Consider the following 26,098-nt stretch of genomic DNA (forward strand, 5'->3'; position numbering starts at 1 on the left):
AAAACCTACACGTGCTATTTTTTAAAAATATTTTGTAGTACTAATTACATGATTAAAAAAAATCAAAAAATTAAAAATGTTGGATAACTCTTGTGTCATCGACATATGATGAATTTTTCGAACAAATGTTACTTACAGTGTTTTATTTTATTTTTAAATAAAAATACAGAAAGTCACATCATATTTTATTATTTATATAATTATTTACTGAAAATGGTGTGGATTTAATTGTTATAAGTTTCGTACTAAATTATTTTTATAAACTTATTTGGATATTTGCATAAAAATTAAATTATGCAACCACTATTTTTCTGGCTAAATATTATAACGGATCAATGAAAGATTAAATAAAAAAATTAGAATTACAGTGAAAATAAAAACGAAATTATAATAATTCATGAATATAAAATGTCCGGCCCTGGTTTAAACCAAGGCTCTCCAGTGAATGATTTGATAACGTAGGTTAGTGACATCTGAAAGCGACTAAAAATATCACACTGATTTTTAAAACTCACTAAAGTTAGCGACCCAGAGTTTTTTTTTTTTTTTATTTTTAAACTTTTTTTTATTACATCATTAGTTCGTCGTTTATTCTTTATTGTTCACGATTCACATTTGTTTGTTCTCCATTTATTTATTTAAAAAAAATTTATGAATAATATGCCTTTAAGTTAGCCCCCTTTCGCATTTTTTAATATTTTGGTAGTAATACGGGTCATTAAAAGTGTGTTTTTAATTGCTCATGTGTATAGAACATTTTTTCCTACTTCAAATTGTTTATTTGTTGTTTAAGTAACATTTTTAATTAGCTGAATATTTGTATTCAAAATATTTGCACTGCGCATGCGTCAACTTTACGTTTAGACTTTTAGCGCGATCTTTTGAAAATTATAATGACAGTGATTAGAGTAAGTGTATATTATTGTTGTATTTCATTATAGAAATTACAGGACGAAAAGGCAACGTGTTGTTTTTAATAATTTTGTAAAAAGTTTTATTTTAATAAAGTATTAAAAATTTTTTGTTATTTGTTATTTCTTTTTTATTTTGATACTAATTCGTATTATTCATGGAAATGGAACAGATGAGTATAAAAAAAATATACATGCATTGATTCAAAGTTGATTCTATATTTTTTAAGAAATTCAAAATGAAATAGATATTTATTAGTTATTTATTTATTTACTTAATAATATTGAAATTGGCTGACGTCTAACAATTTTTTTATAATTATTTAAATTAATTGAAAATTGATTCCTAAAAGATTACACTTGTAAATTTTTTAATTTTTTACACATAAGATGTGCTTGTCACTATAATTTTCAAAAGACCGCGCTAAAAGTCTATATACGTAAAGTTGACGCATGTGCAGTGCGAATATTTAGAATACATACATTCAGCTAATTACAAATGTTAATTAAACAACAAATAAACAATGTGAAGTAGAAACAAATGTTGAATATACATGAACAATCAAAAATAGAGGTTTAATGACCCAAATTGCTACCAAAATATTAAAAAATGCGATAGGGGGGCTGACTTAAAAATACATTATTAATAAATTTTCTTTAAAATGAATAAATGGAGAACTAACAAATATTGATATTAAACAATAAAGAATAAACGACGAGCTAACGACGTGATAAAAAAAAATCAAAAATTAATAAAAAAAACTCTGGGGTGCTAACTTTACTGAGCTATCCCGTTGAATCTACAGTTTATGTAGAAAGAATTCCAGTGCACCCTGGCGAGTGTAGATCCAAGCTGCGAAATATCTTTTTTTAACTGTAGTTTCCCATCTATCGGAGGATTACTATGCATTCTCGAATTATTTAGTCTGTGGCAGATCACTTTACCCATCGAAAAAAAGTCAGGATCGAAATTTTTGCGTTGCTATAGTTTGTGCTGATTAAATTTAATAATATTAAGCAGATTAATTGTTATAATTGGATATAATCAATTAATATCAGGAAAATAAGGTATGAACTACCGTTATAATACAAATTTAAGGAAAAAAAGGACCGTAGAATTAAAAATAAATTTGCAACCTCTAAAAAACGTGATGCTTACAGTAAACACAGTCGGTAGTCTGGCGCTCCGTTTACAACGGAATTTTTGAACGGAACTTGGCGCCAGATTCTATCGAATCTGTGGATCTCATCAAGATACGCGTATTTTTTTACTCGGACAAGCTACAACGAATCTTGAATCAGTTCGTCAGACTGTTAATTATTGGGATGACCACATTGAACAGTTACCTATCGCCGAATACATTAATTCAGTCGAAAAAAATATATCAAGATATATTCTACAAAATCTCCTGCCCAACACCAGAGAAACACCAAACACAAATACAATATTAAAATATTTTGAAAAACATTTCCTGGAATTATTCAATTATAACGAGAGGACGCCTTCAATTCACACTAATCTTGGAGATATCGGGTTTTCATTTTTCTGGGACCTGCTATACCACCATGAAGAATTGGTTCAAAGAATAATACACAAAGTTGACAACCAGATGCCTCAACGCCACAACCTGTATTATAACGCTGACGAAGGACAAGACATCTGCTATTAATATGGACACAATATTTTTACTATTATTATCATTATCACTATTGTCACTACTATCTTTAGTGACATTATTATTACTAAGATTATTAAAATTTCTCGATGAAAAAATCTGTTTTTATAAAGTTGTAACTGTGGGCGAATTCGACGAATAAAAAAACAAAAATATTATACACCTGCTATTTATTATTTAATTACATATTTTATATCAGATATAAATTTATCATTTAAATCTTAATCTATAAAATCATTAAAACCTACATTATAATAATAACTATCTAAATTATAATTTTGCTGTTCTAGCAAATAATAGTTAATCCAATGGCCATGGCTATCGTCACTTACAATATTAAATTTTTCCGTATACATTCTTCGCGATTGAATCTTGCACTCAATTAAATACCATAAATTACAATCTGCATATTTCTCTCACATATCATAGTAATGATAAGTTCTTACAATATTTTTCATTTCACTATTATGCGCTTGACAGTATTGATATTTTTTATGGCAAAAATTTTTACATGGCGAGTTATAAACATATGCTCGACATGGATGAATAGGAAATACAATTTTACTATAGAAATATGTAATCATCGTATTCCATTTATACATATACATGAAAAAAGTATTAATCCACATTTTTAATTGAACTTGATTCAGTAAACAATAAGATTCTTGCTTTAACTACGTAATATGCTAATACGGATACACTTTTCTAGTATAACGTCTAGAGATCCTTGACATAGAGGTTTCAATTTACGAACCTTAAGCATCCCTCCCCCCACCTCCTCTGAAAACATTATCCTCAACCAATTATCCATAACTGTTGTCAATCAAAACATTTGATTTTCTCACACTTTTTCTAGACTCCCGGCCGGCCACCGGTTTTCCTTTAAAAAATGTCCTCCTCCTCAAAGATCATTAACCTCACCCCATTATTCATGACCGCTGTCAATCAAAACACCTGTCTCCCTCACACTTTTCACAGACCTCCCGGGGAGCTGGCGCCAGCCTAACGAGGAGGAAATAGGGGAAATGTCTCGCTCTGAGTGCCCCATACTACTACCGTGTATAAACGCTTAATACTATCTCTCACTTAACACGCTTCGAAATATTCCCTGAAAGAGAGATTCATCATAAGTCAGGGTCGTTTTTACTTCACACATCATCTAAAGATCAATCACTATACTTAGCACACCGTCTAAAGACCATAAAATTACTCTGCCCACAGATTCATCATTGAGTAGAGATTATTTATTAACATATACCTAAATAACTCCGTAGTACACTTATAACCCGTACAATCTTCATACCCATCACCCACATATAACTACATTGACCTTAAAATTTATAGCAATTTTTCCAACAAATTAATAGAAATATTCAGTCACCAACACGGAATAATTCACATAATATTTTCAAACCAATAAACTGATTCCGTAATAATTCTGAACTTTAAATGCAATTTTGGTAAATAATTAATCCCTACTTCCCTACTAATATTATATGTATGAATGTAAGTTTGTTTGTTACGCTTTCAGACAAAAACTACTTAACTGATTATCATGGAACTTCATACACATATTCCTGAAGGTATTAGAAGTAGCATAGGATACTTTTCATAAAAAAAAAAAAAAAAAAAAAAAATATTTTTACGGAAGACACAACAATTGTTTGACAAAAAATTACAATGATATTGATTCAGTTCTATTGGAACATAATGATCTTCGATATTTATTGAAAGGCTTCAACGCGAACGAAGTCGCGAGTAGAATCTTGTTAGAAATAATATCTCAACAATTTACCAAATATATTTGATTAATAAATTCTTAAATGTAAGTTCGATCTTACCAAATGAGTTTCTAAGAATTAACATTTCCTACTAACTAATTTCGAAAATAAACCCTAAATCTATCTCAATTTTAAGTTATAACTAGTGCGACGAAGTTCTTATTCTCAGGTTAGCGGTAATTTCCCAATTTGGTAAAATTACCAGTCGGATAACTACAGCACGTAAACAATTTCAGACTTAACATGGTCTACTCTGAGATTAGTAATCTGATCAGTGCCGAAAATTAAAATCGTTAAGAGCTTTATCGAGACAAGGATGCTTTTTTAGTAGATTTCATAGAACTCTAACTATTGCATGGGTCCTCATGACGGAACTTTTGAAAAATTTTGCTATATTTTGTAACGGGTTTGAACCGTCCCTTGGTCACCCCTTTATTTAGAATTTATAATTGAGGGCACCACTGGAATTTTTATCACGGTTTCCAGAACCGGTCCAAGCAAGAGAGATATCACAGGGTCGAGAGAAATTATAAAATTTGACATAAATAAAAACAATTAAAGTTGGCATTAATTATAAATTTATTTTAACAAATTGATAACAATTAGGTCTTATTTCAATACCCACACACACACTCATACTTATAAAAGTTACTTATTCTTGACGATACCCTCATATGGAGCGTCTATATCGCAATTTCTATCATAGTGCCTATTCCTGACGGTACCCTCATATGGAGCGTCTATATCGCAGTTTCTATCAAAATTTCCTATTCCTGACAGTACCCTCATAAGGAGCGTCTATACCGCAGTTTCTAACTAAATCGCGTTGTCCACAGGACCCTCACGCTCTAAGACTCTAGATATGATCCTGGGTGGTCGCCCGGACCCCTGCCCAAGGTTCATATCGTCCTTAGCCCTTTCGCTGTCCACAGGACCCTCACTACGGGACTAAGGAACCTGAAGTCGACTAGGACAGAGGAGGATACCATGACACTAGTCGACAACCTGCTAATTCTAACCTCCTTGACAGCGCGTGAACGAGGAGTATGTACTGTAAATTATTTTCCACACACACACACACAATTCTCAATAAAACAATTTCCAAATTCATACTTGACTCTAATTTACAATTACTTTAAAATCCAAAATACTTTTTACAACTTAACTTCCTGGGAATCAAATTTCCCGGTCCCTGGCTTGACTTCGATAAATAATTTTATTTAAATTTTGGTTGCTTAATTAATAATATCACAGTAGCGATTTATTCAACCAATATGTTAGATTAATTAAAATTTACTCGAATTTAAACTGCCTGAATAATCGGCTTATGTCTATTTTGAATTCCAGTCAAGATTTGAGACTTAGTCTTCAACTTGGTAAAAATTTCCCAAGGCTAAATTTTATGTTGATTAATTTTGAATTCATCGTACTGGAATTTGACAAATTTATTTATCGAAGTTTATTGAACAAATTTTCTTTTGTTGATAATTTTCTATTGTAATTTTGTTTTATAAATTAATTTACTGCTTAACAATTTTAATATTCTAACTTTAATTTTCTACTTAATTTAATTACTAATTTTAATTTTAAATGTTAATTCATTTTTACTTGTTGATTTTATTGGTCAATTTAAATCTAACTTGGACAATTTTCTAATTTTAATTTCCTTTAGTTTTATTTTAATTTCTAATTTGTAATAAATTCAATCGACAGAATATCGCTTATATAAATGACGCAGTTAACTCAAAATTGTCGATATCAAAATTTCTGATTTGTAAATTTTAGTCTAAATTTATTTGACCAATTTTATAATGATTTTATTTCTAAATTTAACCTCTTTTATTTTTGAATTTAAAATTTTCCAACTTATTAAATTTCTATTTGTTCGAATTTTATTTTAACTAATTTTGATTTCGACTTATAATTTAGATATTTCACTTAAATTCGAATAATTAATTAACTAATCAAGTAGGGTGATTGGAAGACGGAACCTGGCCTGTGCCTAGAGTTTCCGGGGACGATGCAATAATTTACCGAGGTTAAACTTTTGTACCTGAGAATTTTTTTACGACTTCTTTTCTTTATTCGGGTCTCTTGTCGTCCTCGTGGACTTCTAATAGAGGCAACTATGTCAGCCAAATCTCACGACTTCCTCGGTACTCGGGTTTACTTGCGTCGCAGCTCGGGATATTTTGAGATGAAAGAATTTTTCTCTATATAAAAAATTCATTTATCAATTCACCAAAACCTTGCGGATAAGAATTTAGTCAATTGATTCTGTAAATTTATTTATTACGACCACCAGCTCTCGGAAATCCGCTCCCTTACGAATGACGTATTTAGTTTTAGATATTTAGAATGAAGAGAGCGTTGTAGAAAGAGTATGTAGTTTGATAGGAAGTCTCACGTGTGCCAGTAAATATTCTCTGATTACTTACAATATATGGAAATGATAGTTTTACAAGATCCTGATTAATACAGCAGCCCGTGAGGTATCAGTTTATTCCTTAATAGTATTCGTCCTTCAAAGAATGTGTAGGTGAAATAATCTTAGTAGATAGGTAAATTCATAGCAATGATGGTATACGATTTATAACAAAATAACTATTTTATTCCACACACTAATGATTTACTTAACATTTCTCGAATGCAATAAATGCTTGAAGTATTAATTATAATAGTAGAACTTAAATTAAACAGTAAGGAACTTTTAGAATATATAAAACGTAATAATTTGCTTAATTAATAATTAATAAATAGTAGTATAGAGAGTTAGAAATTTAGCGTGATTGCTAGTTTGGGGTTGGATCGAAGTCTGACCAATATTTTCGGTGTTGTCGCATGGGCCGTTTATCCCCACTCTTTTTCAAGACTCTACCGCCAAAAATTAAGAAAATCAACACAACGAGGGTTTTCAGACAGTCAGTTGAAGGCTGAGCAGAAAAGGACAATTTGCATTGTCTCAATTTAGCAATAATTTATCTGGAATTTCAGGATAGTTAGAATGGTTTTTATTGGATATTTAGGCTGGCTAACTGCCTAGCAATAAATATCAAGTTTATATATTCAAATAATCGCTCTGAAGGTTCCATAGGAATCTCAGAGGAATATTAATATTTACCTTGTATTTCCAAAATCTCGTGCTGGTTGCTCGGGTTCCGGCTTCACAATGACGTTTTTCCGTGCGGCAACTTCACTTGTCCCTCGTGTGGGATTATCCCCACCCGCGGAACGCTTATTTCTGTTATGTCTGAAAAATATAATCTTAGAATTTGGTAGCTAGACTATCGGAAGTTCGGATAACAGATGAATTTCCCTAACGAAAGGATCGTTAGGTTTTTAATTTATGGGTTCGCGAAGGTGAAAACCCCGGAGAGGGCCCCTTGGAATAGACAATCGACCTCGGAAATAGTGATAATAACCTCCACTTACTATTACGAATCTGACTTGAATGATGATTCGGCCTTGGATTGGACTTTATACCTTTGACTTTCGCTGCTTGGCTTCTCCCTTCCTCCATCTGACTGGAGATTGAAGATCGAAAGTTGAAGGATGAATAGATTCTTAATTTATAAATGATGGAACACTTCGATTCGGGTTTTTAGTTCATATATTCTAATTAACTGGCCCTATGGGCAAACACGTCTTAATTTACACTTATCACTTATTAACTAATAACAATATAAAACAAGTTGAAGGTTTATATGAGTTCGTAACCGGAGTAACGACTCCGGCAAACAAAAGTTCGCCGATGATAATTCACAAAAGAAAAGATAATTTGAGAGTGGGACCAGGTCACCGGAACTGCGGGAATCTCGATTATCGTAAAGACGAATCGTGACTCGAAGAATCACTATCACAGAACTTGGAAATACCGTTGAGGAAATTGAAATGAATAATTAGGGAAAAGATGAATAATTAATTTAATAATTGAAGTCTGCCTATACGTGTCGGGGTATAGGACTCACCCGGGCTTTAAGGCAGAACTTTTACCTTGTAAATAAGCTCGTGAATTATGGTGTTCGCGGTTTTTATCACATCGGTCGCGATTTAAAAGAGGGGCTACTAATTAAACAATTGGTTCTTTTGATGAGGTGACAATGCGCGATAATGTGTATTCTTCATATTCTTCATTCAACGGGAATGGGAGGCCCTGTATTATATACGGTATGTCGGACATAACATTTCCTAGGCCCCGGAACTTATGTAAATGTTATTTCTACTGCGCGAGCATCCTAGACCACAGCGCTCTGTGATCTGTCGATAACTAACCACGGCTAGGGTGAGGACCTCCAACGGGTAATGAAGGAGCTCCGTGACAATTTCGACTATACTCGTCGAGCTGAGTCGAAAAATGCATATGGATCAAAAGTTTATATATGTATATATACATATCAGATATAATGCGGCTTGTCACGACGATAGCGTCGCCAATTTACATCGGATCTTTACCAAACTCAACATAATTATTCTACAGATAGATAGCGAAGTCAAGTTCGTAGATAAGCTTAATCGGTCAAGTAATTTAGAAATGCCAGGATTTATAAATTTTCAAAATCATAAAAATACATATTATTTCACTTTCTTACTCGTATGATTTTGAATGGGATAACTTATCGAATTTCTGTAAATTCTATCTGAAAGCTCTTTAAATAAGCTTCGATTTGAGTATCATATTATATGTATAGTCACAAATCATGGTCTATTCCGCTATGCTATATATGAAATTTGCTGTTGCACTCGTTTTACCAAACGTCATCCACAACTTATCGTTGTGGTTTGAAAATTAAAAAAATCGTTCTCTGTGAAACTTCTATCAGATTTATGAGCTCGAAGAGTATTTTCAATAAAGACTTATGAGCTGAAGATTATTTTCAATAAAATTGATAATATTTAATAATGAATTGTATAATTTTTATTTTTTACAAATAGTATCTCTGTAATTTTAAATTTAAAGAAAGAAAATTTTTGGAACAAGTCATCGAAAAAGGTTATGTTTCCTCATTAAAAAAATATTTTAATTATTCAGTAAATTATGACAGAATACTTTGTCTGTAAATGTCACATTCTTTCTTAATTATATCTCAGTGAAACAAATATTTTATTAAAAAATTGTTATTAATGAAATATCATCATTATCGATGAAGTATGTTAAGTTGGAAAAATGGTCCATATTCATTACCGCGATCGTCGTTTCCGATCGCAGTAATTTTTGGATTTTTATTACATTTATTATGAAATCTACTTCCATTTCGACTGCCGAATGGTCTTTTTTAACTACTTTTTTTTCGGTCTCATCGTGAAACTTTGTTGCAAGTACCCAAAGATGAAATTCATCGAAAGTTTGGGCCCTTAATATTAATATTAAGTCCATGACAGAGGCCTGTAAAGATTTTCCATTAAAGAAACACAGAAACTCTAATCGTTTCATCTTTAAATTTCTGAAGCTCCGTAGCATTTTACAGCAACGTTTCAACCATGGACAAATTTTTTTTTTTTAAATTGAATGCTCTATAGAAGTGTCCATTACGGCTAAGCTGTAACTCGAACCGGCGAGGTAGTACAAGGCGTCTAAACTTAATTTTTCCATGAAATTCGCGTTTTTTCGGATTTATCTCGTGAATGACAAGCTATTGTAAAGATTAAAAAAAAAACGTAGGAAATTCAATTTTCTACAAACAAGGTCCTGAGCACCAAGTCGCTGAAATCAGTATTTGCGTAGGTATTTATTGATAGTTTCTGTAATTTCAAATTTTTATCGAAAATCGCGTCAAATTATAAGGAATATCTTTTTTAATTTCCCGCTAAGAAAATCAAAGATTATGACTATTCTCGCGATGGCGTGTGTGTGTGTGTGTGTGTGCGTGTGTGTAAACCTCTCATAACTTTTGAACGGCTTGACCGACTTAATCGCGGTTGGTGTCATTCGAAAAGGCTTGACGGAACGTAGGTTTTGAATATACTTTGGACCGATTCGGGTCAGTAGATTTTGGGAAACTTAAAAAAAACTACGAAAAAAAACTTTTTCAAATGTCGTTGTATTGGGATACCTTTTAAACGGATTGACCGATCGCTTCTAAAAACTAATCAGCTTTTAACATTAATGAACCACGTCAATCGATACCAAGCCGGTCAAAATCGGTTGATTTGTTCGTGAGTTATCGTTGACGAAAGACATCGAAAAAAAGTGTTTTTTTCGAATTACACCAAAACTTCTGGTCTGATCAATTTGTGTTTGAAAATGCATTGTAGAATTTGAAAAACTGCGTCGACTGCTGCCAACCACGTGAAAATCGGTTTATTCATTCAAAAGTTATTCCGGTTTGAAAATTCACAATATAGTGTTTCATTAAACCTCCATCAAAATTTTGAGCTCGGAGAGCTCAAAACTATACGAAAACTATATTTTTGAGCTCGAAAACGTAATAAGTACAATTTTGGGTGCTCAATTACAAAACTAGCAGGAAGTTGCAGGGATGGCCTTCAGGGTCAACCGTTTTCCTAATTTTTATCCATCACTACTTTCTAAACTTATTACTTTTTTTGTAAAGATGAAACGGTAAAATAATTTTCGATTTAAATCTGAAATTACCTGAAAATCTGAAAACCTACCAATTAATAGCTTGGTGACTAAGATAGCGGACATGAGACTATTGGAGTTGTCCACAGAATTATTTATTTCTGCTGTTAGCTGATTTTTTGCTCATTTCAATCAATTAAAGTTTGACCAATCATTGTGATCGACACAGTATGAAATGTGACAAAAGATGTGATATTAAGTTGATGATACTAAGACATATGCCTGAGGACATGCAAATAAGGCGTAAGAAACGTTGCTAAATAATAAAGTGTCTTAGCGTTTTCATTAAGCTACTATAACCTCTTAACTTTAATTATATCTATTTACTGAGTGTACACTGTACACTAATCACAAAAATTGAAGGATATAAAAAAAATTTCAAATTATTGGGTGATTTTCAACGAGCTGTAACTCCGAGGAAAATGGTCGTACAGAAAGAAAAAAAAACAAATTATTGCTCCAAGTGCCTAGTTTTTAGACATGACCATAAAAATTTTTCGTCATGTTCAAGCCTGTAGACTTTTTTTTAGACGAGAAACAATTTGGAAAATTTTTGTTTCAGTCGTTTTTTTAGGATTACTTCAGACCTGGACATGACAAAAAATTTTGATTAAAAAACATATTTTTAAGCGTTTCAAAATCAAACTTAGCGTTAAGTTCTCGGATTGGCCTGCGCGGCCAACCGACGGAAAATTTTTTTTTTCATGATTTACGCGTCAGAATGATAGAAGCCATTCAATTTACTAGAGAATAATAGTTTCCTCGGAGAAATTAAAACGAATTTTAAAATAAACTTCCTTTCGCGATATTTATTTGCATTCGCAGAATTATAAAACTATGCATTCAATTTATGCTTATAGTCTGTGCTATATAATTATTTTTTGTTAAGTCTAATAAACTGTATAAATAATGCTTTCTTAAAATTTTATATTTTTTTCATCGATGAAGCATTCAAATTTGTGAATTCTTGAAATTATTTGAATCACTATCACAAATACATTATTTGTTCTTCAGGCCACCATCTCCATTGCCATCTCATAATGGCTTTCAAGAGTCAGGATTTACTACGAGTTTTGATGCTGGATCAATGGATAGTCGGTCAACGGCAAAAAGTTTTGATTGCTCAAGATATGATGATGAGCATAAGTTAATCGCTAAATATGCTCATCGATTAGCCCAGGAAACTAAAACAGTGGTATGGTTACAAAAACATTAACAGTTTCTAGAAAATAATTTATCATGAAATTGTAAACTCGTAAACTCGGAAGTATTGACTAGATAATAAAAATTACTATACAATAAGAATTAATCAGTTGTCACTATGTGATTTTTTTCCGGGGAAATTATAACTTGGAGTTATGACTTTGAATTACACGTGACTTCAGTATAGCTTTTGGGTGAAACCCCCTTATGAACAGATGTGCGTACTTAGTACTCTAACATTATATTAAGCTTAAATTGTGTATTCACGGTATATTTGTTATGTAAACACAGTATATCTACTTCTACTATGTAAAACTCGTATGCTTATGGTCGTTATGAGACCAATTTGTATCACTATGCCGATGCCAAGCTTTGTTATTAGGGGTGTTTAATAAAAAGAGTTAATCATAACTTAAGACTTCCGCAGTTTTTTTAGAATCATCTCACTCGACAGATGGGTAGGATCTCTAGCGGTTTCACCATCACAGTTAAAATACAGTCGATTCACAATGAATTGTTGGTTGATGATTTGTTTACTCTAAGTAATCTGACTGTGAATATGAGGTGACTTAGTGAAAAATTGTTTCTTGACGAATAACCAAAACTTCACATATAACTACAAGCTTGTTGACCCTGAATATACCTGATGTAGATACAAGTATAACAAACTTATGACCAGTGAATGACCGATGAACTTAGCGACCTTAAGGACATTTGACCTGAAATTCAATTGTTTAGAACGATCTTATGACAGCTAATTCGCTCTGTGATTATTAGTCCAGAAGGAATCGGTGCATGAGTACTGGAAACTATTCCACTTCAATTTTTATAAACGATCTTTCTTCAATTGTCTAAAACCAGTCAATCCAAAATCAATCCAATAAGATCATCTTAAGACAAAATGACTATAATGATCTGTATGTCAAGTCAAAATCATATGGCCTAAAGTCAAATACATGTAAACGTTTTTTTGTTGATAATTATCAGCTATTAATAACAGCTATTAATAATAAGAAACTGTAAAATAATTGCGGTAAAACTGTACATGATCCGAATCTAGCTACTGACCTACAAGATAAAAAGATACAAAAAATAACTGAGAAAGCTGTTGTAAAATTTAAAAACTATAGAAAGATTAAGTAACGTAAAAATTGGATTATTACAGTTATTATAGAATCAGGTAATACTAAAAAAAAGTTCTTCAATAACTAAAAACAGAAAATAAACTATAACGGGTATCTTTAATCCTCGTGCGTCGTCGAGGATGAAGGCCAAAATAAATCACTTGGTCTACGGTTTAGTACCTTATGGTAGGCTCCAGTAGCAAATGCTTTGTTATCATCGTCAAGCTGCTTCGATGTCTGGGATTTATCCTCCGGGCGGTGGTTCGTAAAAGCTGTGACTTGAATTAAATTAGGAATACGGAAAAATGTAACTTGGGTGTCGCACGTATTAAGGCGAAATAATTGATAATAAAAGAAAATTAACAAAATTTATTTTAATTCAACTCGATATAGGTTAAGTTCAACGAATCAACAAAAATTAAATCGTAGTAGTCGTTCAATATCTTAAAACGTTCAAACAAAAATACAAGAAAGAATTGGCTAATTTATTTTATTATAATTAATTAATTTATCGAATTAACCGCCAACTTGGGCAAGAAAAAATATTTATAGTCAATAACTTTGTTATTTAATAAATTTATTAAGATTAACGTATTACTTTAATCGCAGAGCAACGACATACTTAAGAACACTTAATGATAGCGCAAAATCGAAAATTGATCACTAATTGATTTAATCTCGAAAATTATGTAATTTATAAAAGGAAAACCTCTTTCCAGTTGATAAATAATTCTGAATATTTAATCAAAATCATCAATTCGTCCATAATTCAATACTAATAATAATAAGTACGAATAAACATTAATACTAATAGTGATTATTACCCTCATTCAAGTCATTTATTCTAACTATAATAAACTACAAGTTAGGAATAACTCCGGCACACAAAAAAAAAGTTGCTTGTGCATTTGATCGGACCCATCTATCGACATGTATCTCGACCTGCTGAATCCGAAATCTGTTTGGCCTGGTCATTCTGTAGATTCGAGTAAAATGCAAAAAACCGAAAGAAAAACGGCAAGAAATTGCAAAAAACTGCAATCACAGCAATAAAAATATTCTTGTGGACCCATCTCATATATCATTATCGTGTATTCTAATTCACTAAATCTATATTGTAACGGAGTGATCGTTACCCGTTAAAAGCCCTTTTATCCGCACCCGTTTAATTATCGACGGATCACAGAGCGCTGTGATTTTAAGTCCTCGTAGGCATAGTTCGAGACTCGTAAGTGAGTCCCCAATGTGGAGGTGTCGGTGTAGTGAGAGTGGGGAGAGTAGAGGAAGAAAGAAACGCACCAAGAAATTTTGAAAGAATAATTATAAATGAACAGTCGAACCAAACACCTCGTTAAAAGTTCTCTAATCAGGTAATTATTTTTTGTTCGCTCGATCTAAGTGGAACGTAGCAATGAAACTTGACAAATTCAATGCTTGCTAGGTCAATATGTCAGCTCGCATAAGTTCGGTTTAATTCGTGATGTAATCTAATGCCAACTTGCTGTTACAGGAAAATAATATTTGAGAAGAACGTGACGCGATGTGTTGACCTGGAACTTTGCCGCTAAATCGAACACCTCACCGAAAAGAGATTTTGTACGCAGAATCAAGACAAGGAGCCACAGCGTCAAGGGATTGCTGAGAAAATCATAAAGAAACTCCAGGTACAAATATCATGCCTAAATAATTTCTTGGTGAGGCGGCATCAACCAGGCCCTTATGTCGGCTGAAGTTCATCGTCATTTCGCGTTCGGTCACAATCATTAGTTTTAACAAAATTTAAGTAATTAATTTAAGTAACCAAAATTATCAGAATAATTAAGAATTTATTGATAAAAATAATTAACAACGAATGAATAAAATGTTTAAGAACAAATTTTGTAAAATAATTAGAATAAAGTCCGGACTAAAAGTCAGGTTAAAATTAAGAATAAATTGAAGAACAAGTCAGAAATAGGATACTAAATAATTAATTAATAATACCAGAAATTTTTTTTTTTGTTTATTTAAAGTCGCATAAACTAAGGTCATGAGCGACTTACTAGGGGGGAACTTTTTAGATTAGAACTCGTTTTTAACTTCTTTAGGCTCAGCAGAATAATACACTTAAATATTGAAAATATTCATTGGTGTACGCCGGACTCGAACCCGGTCCAATGCTTTTTGGAAAGCAAGGGCTGGATCCGATAGGCTACTTCGTGCCAATACCAGAAATTATTTCGGATTATTAATTAAAACATGTAGGCAGAACCAGAATTAATTTTACCAGGAATTATTTCAATTTGTTAATTCATGATTTCGGTGTCACGTGGAAAAATTGATCTCTGGTAATAGAGTTTAAGTAAAATCAGTTAATTTTGTGTCAGTTCAAATCAGTAAAAGGTTTTAGTAAAATGATTAGAATTAAAATTAGTTCAAATCAACATAAATAATTTGAAAGAAATTTTGATTGTGTAAAATAAAACAAAAGTAAAATTAGAATCAGAAAATAATTGTTAAAATCATTAAGTCCAAAGTAAAAAATAAAATACTTGTAAATTTTGCTTGGAAGAAAAATCGACAAGAGTTTGGGAGAGAATCAGCTATTTTGTCTCGCGTTAAAACGCTAAGTAGAGGACACGCAAGGTCGGGACTAAAATCTCAGTGCGTTGTGAAGTGAAATATAATCACCAAATAATAAAATAAAATGAATTCCAAGTTTATAGAAAACACAAAAAAAAAGTTAGATAAAGTAATTTAGCCGAAATAAAATAAACTCAGTTATTCAGAGACAAATAAAAGAATTAAATCAAAATAACTAAATTGAGATCAATTGAGATATTCTTAATCAATATAAATAAATTCTTAATTAAATAAATTAATGCGCAAACTCTAATGAAGTAATTTGGACAAAATTCAAACAAATTAAATAAAGCAATTTATAAATTTCGGCAAATGTAAAGTCGGATGAAAACAATTTTTAAAATTAAATCAAATCAATTTTGAATAAAATAATTTAAATAAAATTATATCATAAAATTTTGGCGAAAATAAAATCGACAAAAGTAAAATAAATTTATTAAATACTAGGACCTTCCATAACGTTGTTTGTGTTGTTCATTTGGCACTACTCAAAAAGCACGTGTAGGATGCAAAAGTAGATCTGTAGCAATATTTTTCCCCGTATCGAAGACTTGCAGCGGATGCAAAGATATTAGCCATGTAGACTATAGTACGCTCATCCTGAAAATAAATAAGTATTGCTGTTGAACTACAGGTTGAATTAGAAATCCCTATGAGTACCAGAAAATTTGCTCAGAGTTGCTAAAAATCCAGATCACCAGGAGCCGCACCGGGCTATTAATTAATGGTTTGAAATTAATGTGACCACCATAAATTTTCGCACCATACATTTGGCAAATAAACTTTTGGATGATATCGAACAAGCTTCGTAAATTTTCCTCTGTTAAATTCGGATCACCAAGATCTGCAAAAGCTTTTTAAAATTCCCAAAATTTTTGTAATAAGTTGGAAGATCTTTTCTTTCCTTTGTTAAAAAGGCAGGATTAAAGTTCGATCCGGTAAATGCATGGAATCCACTCAAGCTTTTTACTAATAATTCACTCAGTTCTTCATATATTCTAGTGATGTCAATAAATCTTTCATTATCACCAGTTCCGATCAGCATCCAAATATGGGAAGAAGGATTTCTTAATTTCTTTATATTAGCGAGTATAATTATTACTACATCAGTATTACTGGCTTTAATGAGAACATTAGATTGGTCAACGATGTTACATGCATGGTAGATAATTTTTGCATCAGCCTCTCCATGATAATCGCAACTAAGATCTTCAATAATAGTTGATTCAACTTTTCCATTATAAGTTTCGTAAGATCGACGGTTTCGGAAATTAAGGGGGTATTCTGGTCTAGAAACATGAATTTCAGGTAATTTTTGAAATGTCGTAAAAAAAAGACAATTAATATTTTTACTATACATTTTTTTATTAGTTGTTTGTTAACATTAGAAGAATACAAAAAAAAATTAAAAACTAAAAAAAGTACAAAATTTTTAAAATTATAAGCTGACGGAGTGGGGGCTCTTTAAAAATTTCCACGTGACTATGACCATGATTTTAACCCTCCTAGTAATCTGAAACTAAAAAAAAAAAGATTATTAATCAAGAATAATGTCGCAATGGTCGGAAGTAGGGAAAAGTTTGAAAAAAAATTTTTCACAAAATGGCGACTGTTTAAAAAAAAATTTTTTTTTCGACCACTTTTTCTGACGGTTTTGAATTTTTTAAAAATAGTTAAAATAAAAATTTGGGTATAGGGCTAGTTCCAACCATAGACAAGCCAATAAAGAAGACTCTATAAAAATTCCAAGTAAATCGGTCCAGTAGAACCTGAAAAATCGTGGTCATCGTTCCGAAAAAGACAGTTTTGAGAAAAACGCGTTTAAAGTTTCGCGTAAAGTTTTTTCTAGTCTAAGTCATATAATGATATTTTAAACTTACATTGATTTAATCTGCCATTCCTGCCTCATACATTGGATCTTCCTCGACTTCAAAGAAACTATTTTCTGCATTTCTTTCTTCATATCGAGCAGTTCCGGCCTCCTTTGAAGCGATGGATGCTCGTGTTTCGGAGCCGTCAATCCGGGCGTTGTCGCGTTTGCCAGCAAATGAATGAGCTTCTGGTCCAATTTTTATTCCCATCAGCTCCATCATTTTTAAAATAAGAATAAAGCCTTCATTGAAAATAAAAACGCTAATAAATGTCGCTATCTCGATAATATGAAGTCCAGAATGAATGTGTTTCGGAGCGAAAGTCCAAATCAGAGAGTTCCGAGACTCATTATTATTCTGCGTTTCTGAACCTAAACATCGGGTCAATAATTCCTCTGATGATAAGCTTTCGTAAATTGGCTTTATTACTTTCAAGACGTTATCAGACAGAGGAGGATTCTCGTGGTCAAACTCCTCTAATGTACGTACGGATGCAGCTTTTTGCCACTTACACCAACTGTCCGTACCAGGTGGGCAATACATATGTTGCGGATTTTCATTTATAGAACTGCTATGATAGTAAGTAGCCCAAATTGCATTTTTCATGTTCTCAACAGAATCAGGGTGCCGGCGAATCGCTAAGCCATAATATAAAGACAATTTATTAATGACTTTATCAGTTAATTTGCCTTCACACTTTCCACCAATCCCTCTATTTTCTGTTTTCGCTTTTCGTAACCTTGCACCCATTCTTTTTTGGACGTGACCTACGCATTCTTTTTTTTGGACAAATGGGTTACCATCGTAAGGATCCATATCGACAATACCCTTCAATGTTTTAGTGTCACCATCTCCAATGTATTTAGCATATTTCACTCCGTGATTTTCATTTGATCGACAGAACATTTCGACAATAGCATCAACTTCCATTTTGCCTGCACTTCCTTTATGGTTTATTGTACATAATTCTTCATGACTTTCATACCAATCGTTATACGCAGCAATATCCGAATATTTTTTATTTTTCCGAACATTACAGCCTTGACAGAAACTAGATTTGACAACAGTATCAACAACCTTCTTGCAATTTTTTGCTACAAGTGTAGTTACTCCAAATAGAGAATTAAAACCCCTTTTTTTCCATGTCCCATCGCCAGAAACAGTAAACTCCGTAGAACAAGCATTAGGATCACTAGCTGATATTAACTCTTTTTCTTCATTCACAGCTTTGGAAATAATGAGGTTATAAACTGTACATACGGCCAAATGGATGTTTTCGATGCAAGCGTAGTATGTACTGATTGATAATCCTTGACAGATATCCATGATACTGCAGAAGATATTTATTCCCTCCCTGCCAACTCCCAAAAGCCGCATAGCAAAGATAATTCTTCGGTTTACTTCAAAGGATTTGTCGACGAATGGACATGATGGTATATATTGAACACTATCGCAACCACATTGTAATGAAATTTTAAAACCTAATCCACGAAAAGATGTGCGTGAAAATTTAATCTCTTTTTTACATTGAGCGCACAAAACTAAAGAAGAAATCATCGAGAAAACCGTGAAAAACTCCAATACACAGTAGCCGTAATTATTTTCAATGATCACCTGTTCATCATTAGATTTTTTTAGTTTTGCTGCTGATGTACTTGTAAAATTAGTGTCTTCTTGTGCCGTGTATCGATTACCGTGAAATTGCCTTTTCTTCTGACGATGTGGACGCGTACGCCTTTCCGCGGAAGATTTTCTATCCATTTTATTTTTAAACAATATTTTTAACTGTTATTATTTAACTCACAGCACATACGTCCACGTGGTTCAGAGGTTAGAATTCAACTGTTAGCAGCTGGATGCAAGTGAATACTAAATGTATCAGATACGGGTCACCTCAGGTTCTCATATAACTATATATGTGTATAACTATATATATATATATATATATATATATATATATATATATATATATATATATATATATATATATATCTGTATAGAGGAACAAATGGTTTTACTCAGAATAGGGATTCAGGTAGACGGAGAATCCCTAATGTCTTTTGTTCGATTAGTTGCGACCGAACAAGTTTGGATGGCAGGTCAGAAAAATACTTATATCTCCGAAAATAATTCAAATTTTGAAAAATCCTCTTGTACACATATTCTTAAATAGTTAAACTTTGAAAATATAAAAAAAAAAAATTTTCGATTTTTTGAAATTTGTAGACCAGAATACCCCCTTAAGGTAGATCAATTTATTGCCAATGAAAGGAACAATTTCATTATTTGTCCAATGAGTCAAAAAACAATCAATTAAAGATTCTTTGAAATTTGTGTTCTTCATTTCTTTTGTAAAATCTGTTGGCCTCACTTGATCAGGCCCGGTAATTGAATAATTAATTAGTGGTACCTTTTTTCGTAATTGTCGCTCGTGATCTTTTATGGAGGGATGCCAATACTGATCAAAGATTACATCGATTCAACTTGCAAGATATTTAATTATCATCTCCAAGAATCTTTGGGAAATGTTCCCAAACGTTTGTGGAATTCCTTTCATCGAATGTTATATGAAAAATCCATTTATGAAGTAAACATTTTATGATCCATTGAAATTCCTAACATGCGACCAAATAAGTCTCGTTGGATCGTAATTTCTTTGTCTTATCCGCCAATTTTTACAGTTTTTTTTTTTTTAATTTGGCTAGAAAAATTGTCAATAGATGTTTTTTTTATCGTTGGGTCGAATCGATTGACATCCGATGATCACTCAGTTATAAATGTATCTCGTTGGTCTTTACTAATTTGCTCAATATTCAGGAGAAACTTTTCAACCTTAGGCACAGCAGCTTTTCCAGATGCAATGTTAAATATTTGACCCATAGGTAAGTCATGACTGAATGGGTTAATGTACTGATCGAAAGACTTGATGAAATTTTCCAGTTGTTCTGTGCTTTTTTTACTATTTGATGGCTGTAATTCAGCGGATATATCCTGATTTTTCTCAAGTCCTAGTTCCTCCAAAACATTCGGTATTACAGTACAGCGAATATCATGGCTCCTTGCCCGACGTTGACGAGCTAAAATTGAGTCGGTTAAGTGTACAATTTCGGTAAGTCTTCGAGCGGCATCTGCGTCGACTGTCTGTTCCAAGATTAGATCTACAGGTTGTCTCGAAAATGGTTTTGAAGTCCGTTTTATACCAAAGAATTCATTCTTAAACTTATCTTCAAATCCTGGATGAGTTTCAGCCGCTTTCATCAGACTATAATGATATTTGACAGTCCATCGGGCATAATTTTGATGGTTACAAGCAAAAAACAAGTGATTGATTTTCGGTAAAACATTCTTAAACAACTTAAAATCTTCAATCCTAATACTCCGACTCAGAGTCTAAAAATGCTGTACGAGCTGTATGTATACCATATAAAATTGGGCCGTTTTTCCGAATTTACCGTCAACTGTTTTTTGCTTCATATGTAGCATACTTTGTAAATAAATCTTTGAGCTGCTGATCATGTATAAAAAAAATTGATGTTTAACAAGAACGTAGCCTTTCAAGTTCTTGAACTATATCATCGGTTATTTGCACATTCTCACGCTCTAGGAACCACCGAAAGTGAAGTATTTGTAACTCCACCGCTATTAGAGAGTGCAGTCTCTTACAGCGGTTGAAATGCTTACAATTAATAAAACTTGACATCGAGCCACTTGCAAGCAATCCACCTTTCACCATAATTGTCGACAACCCACAATCGTCAATAACTTTTCCAATAGCTTGGAAGTATGAAAGCAATACATGGAAAGCGCCTGAGTGTATAAATAATTTTGAAAATTTTTCTGATTCATTGGTTTGCAGTTGAAGTGATATCTTTGCTATCGCTAAATCATAAGTGACTTGGATGTACGGATGATTTAATCTTTGAATGATTTTCAAACACTGCATCATTGTTTCTAGGACAACTGAAGTAGCTGTTGGAGACGCTTCAATCGGAGTTGAGTATGAATTCAATTGCTGTAGTCTATCATCTTTCATAACCTGACTGTTAAATCGAACCCACATAGGAATATTTGGCAAACTGAGAGCATCAGAAAGCATCAAAACAGTATCTATTCGATTATACATATCTTTATGTACAGTGATATTATCATCTGAAAAGACTTCTGGCAGAAAATTACTACTCATATTATGTTTTTTGGAGACAAAAGGCAATTCAAGATCTATAGCTTCAAATAACTGTCTTCTACGTCGCTTAGTGGAAGTTTCTGGAAGTTCTTCACGTTCTACTTCTTGTGTGGGATCGATATTCTGATAAATTAATCCAACTGTGTCATGTAAGGTATCTTTCCCGATTTTTGTGTCGACAAATCCATCAAAGTTAATAACTAGCTTAAATAACAAACTAGAACATGACAACAACAAAATTATCGAAATGATACAGCTAACAAGAGGTAACGCTTTAGTCATGTTACAGACTCTTACTCTTATAAAATGAAGTAAATAGAATAAATAAATCTCAAAATAATAATCTTAAATAAATATATGAATCTAAACAACTTGAACATTATTCTCAAATAAACCTGTCAACGTACTCTAAATTATTTACAACAAAAATATACTGTACAATCGGCTATTTAATATCTAATGACCAAGAACTCAATTATTAACGCTCAAATTACAATAAATAAAGCGACCTAATACCTTATAGAAACAATGTCGATGCTGAGTAACTATTATTTTATTTTTAACAAGTTTATAACTTTGTATTTTCATTTGGAGCCAAAAATAAAACACAAAAGACTGAAACCTTAACCTGGAACTGAAACGGTACACACGTCCGATCACCTGAAGTGACCAGCGGCAACTCTCAAACACGACTATTCTCTGCGAAATCCAAAAGTCGACTGTGAAACGTGACTCACTAGCAAATTAAAATCTCTATAATCAAATAATTCCTAAATATTTTAATCTTTAATCAAACAATTGAGGTTCTGAGTGCAGATATTCCTTTGGTGGATGCTGTCCAGGAACTGACTACGGCTGTGATCGTAACTCAATAACTCAAAACGTAACCGTAAACAAAAGTAGATAATTTTTTACTCGCTAGAAATTATCAAAACTAGCTAAAACGGAAACTAAAACTTAGATTAATCCCATGTGCTTTCGTCATATTTATTTACGTTGGAGCGCTGGCATCTCAACCAAACTTAGGCATTCTACCTGGAAGTCTCAAAGGGTTAGACTGATGTCTAACGTCAAACGAAACCGGGTGACTTCCCCTACGGAAAAAATATATATCCTAGGATATATCTCTGAAAGATATATCTCAGGATATATGCCCGAATATATGCTAGGATATACCCAATTTTGCCGAAAAGATATATGATGAAATGTCATATATCCTAGTATATATACCACCACAGACTGTCAAGTATATATACTGAGATATATTTTCAAGATATATCCTAAGATATATCCCGAGATGTATATGCAAGATATATATATATATATATATATATATATATATATATATATATATATATATATATATATATATATATATATATATATATATATATATATATATATATATATATATATATATATATATATATATATATATATATGTGTGTGTGTGTGTGTGTGTGTGTGTGTGTGTGTGTGTGTGTGTGTGTGTGTGTGTGTGTGTGTGTGTGTGTGTGTGTGTGTGTGTGTGTATATACTATATATATATAGTATATATCCTGGTTATATATATATCAATCGCCCCTGGCCTAATTGCTCGGATATATCCAGTGAGTACAGGCTAAAATATATCTCAAGATATATGCAGAATATATCTTAAAATATATCCTGGATATATACTTCAATCGCCCATGGCCTTATTGCGCAGATATATCCAGTGAGCACAGGCTCAGACATCCTAAGATATATGTAAGATATATCCAGTATATATCTTAAAATATATCCTGGATATATACTTCAATTACCTATGGCCTTATTGCTTGGATATATCCAGTGAGCACTGAGTGAGATATATACTTGGATATATATCTTAATACAATTGCAGTGTTAATATTGGACAATAATTTTGGTCATTTTTGACTGATTATATTTTGTTCAAAGTAAAGATGAATATGTCGTTAACTGAAGGAAATATTTTTTATTTAGACTTCGTTGAAACAAGTTGTTTGTTTGAGTTGTTATTAATTTAAAAATAATAATTATAATTAAGATAATATTACTTATAGAAGTTAACTACAAGAGATATTATAATAGTAAGTAATCTTATGAATATCTGTAAATCTTATGAACTTTTTTTTTTTTTTTTTTTTTTTTCGTAAATAAAATCATGGTCCTTTTCATTATACTTGTGGTTTATCACTTTCTTGTAATAGTTTTTCAGCTTTCTAGAACAAAAAATATAATTATTGTTATTATTAACCTGTTTAATAATACTTACTATTAATCATTAATTTATTATTTTAATCATAAATTTTATAATTATTATTGTGATGTATCAATTACGTTTTTTTTTTATTAAATACGTACTTGCTGTCGCTCTTTCAGTTTACTTCTTGCTTTTCCGCATGTGTTATTGACGGCTGTTCCAAAGGGGCCATTTTTTAAATCATTATACCTTTCTTGGACTGCTTCTGCAGTGTATGTATGTATATATATATATATATATATATATATATATATATATATATATATATATATATATATATATATATATATATATATCATTATTATTATTATTATTTTGTTATTAAATGCTCAGGGGGGTTATCCCCGGAGTCCGATTCTCCGAGGGCCCAGCCTGAGCTCCATCCGTTACTGCTGGACCACTCCGCACAACAAGGCGGTTAGTGATCACAGCAGGCCAAAGTCATTTCCCTTAAGAGACGGAGAGAACCAAGTAAAACAGCCTTCTGCATCCTAACTGCCAAGAACTCAGCTTTTGATGAGCAAGCTGGAACTTTGGCAATTGAGGATACAAAAGACTGTTTCATCCCTCCTAGGACGCCAACAATCAGGACGACAAGCTTGACACGGTAACCTGGGTAAAGTTTGCCAATTTCAAACAGGAGATCCTGATATATTTGTCTTTTGTGCTCTTCTTTGGCTGAGATGTTGTATTCAGCCGGGGCCGAGAACTCAATGACATAAATGTCACGAGTGGCCTTGTCGAAGAGCACAATATCAGGTTTGTTGTGATCTATCCGCCGGGTTGTTGCAAATGGCATGTTCCAATAAATTTTGCAACTGTCATTCTCAACAACCTGGGGAATATCTCCTGGCAAATAAGGCAGCACTGGTGTCACGTCAATACCGTAGCAATGACGAAGATAGTAGTACAGTACTCTCAGGGCAGCATTGTGACGCTGGATATATGCACCTCTCGCCAGCACTGGACATGCCGACAAAAGGTGCATAAGCGTCTCCGGATGTTGTCTACACCTCCTACAGGACGTGTCCGGAAGCTGCACCTGGAGCACCTTGCTACGGTACTCAAGAGTGTTAATGACACCATCTTGGCAGGCAAATATGAACCCTTCAGTCTCGGACATCAGGCCCGCTGACTTTAAGAAGGAAAACGTCAGCTGGATGGACAAGCCATTATCACGCACGTGTTTAAAGAACACGCTGTGCATGGACTTGTCCATCAGTTCGCCAAGGAGTAGTTTTTCCTCGGCGTTCCTGATGACGCTCTTAAATTCCTCCTTTCGGAGTTCCATAAGAGCGTTTATTTCTCCAAGACCAAGGGTTCTTGCCGCATATATTGCTGCCTTATACAAGAATGACCCCTTATGCGCATTTTCATGTTTATGTACAATTTGCATAAGAAAGTCATCCTCGTCTGCAGTGAAATTGACAACTTCGTGAGTTAAACCCAGGACCAAACGGTCGTGAAGCCGCTCCAAACTCTGCAAACCTCTCCCACCGATGGACCGGGAGAGGTATAATCTGGCGACTGATGAATTGGGGTGCATGCTCCGATTCATATTAATGATCTTACGGGTTTTGATGTCGAGATCTCGTAAATCCTTTCGGGTCCATTTCAGGACACCGAAAGAGTATAGTAAGACTGGGACAGCGAGCATGTTAGTAGCTGAGACTTTGTTTTTGCCGGAAAGTTCGGAGGACCAAATTTTCCGGAGTCTCCTAACATACTCGCTCTGGAGAGTTGTTCGGACTTCAGAGACCGCATGCATGCGGTGCTCTTCCATTCCTAGATATCTATACAACTCCCCGGCGTCTAATTGGCTTAAGACGCTCCCATCCACTAATTCGACATCATCACCAGTATCAGAGCACTTACCCCTCG

At 32.9% G+C, this 26,098-nt stretch overlaps 1 protein-coding gene across 6 annotated transcripts in view; it reads left to right on the plus strand.

The window, feature by feature from the left end:
* LOC141533470 (dystrobrevin beta) overlaps positions 1 to 26,098 on the plus strand; it is a 633,463-nt gene that overhangs the window by 217,041 nt on the left and 390,324 nt on the right. For all 6 annotated transcript variants that reach the window (XR_012480273.1, XM_074252367.1, XM_074252368.1 and 3 more), the window contains one exon: positions 11,963 to 12,143. Coding sequence is in view for 5 of the 6 variants with exons in the window: in XM_074252367.1 (XP_074108468.1) it covers positions 11,963 to 12,143 (181 nt within the window). In the remaining variant the exon portion in view is untranslated. The remainder of the gene's footprint in view (positions 1 to 11,962; positions 12,144 to 26,098) is intronic.

This window comes from Cotesia typhae, unplaced genomic scaffold (assembly GCF_013202065.1).
Source record: "Cotesia typhae breed Kobodo isofemale line unplaced genomic scaffold, CoteBio_Ctyphae contig_9, whole genome shotgun sequence".
Taxonomy (NCBI): Eukaryota; Metazoa; Arthropoda; class Insecta; order Hymenoptera; family Braconidae; genus Cotesia; species Cotesia typhae.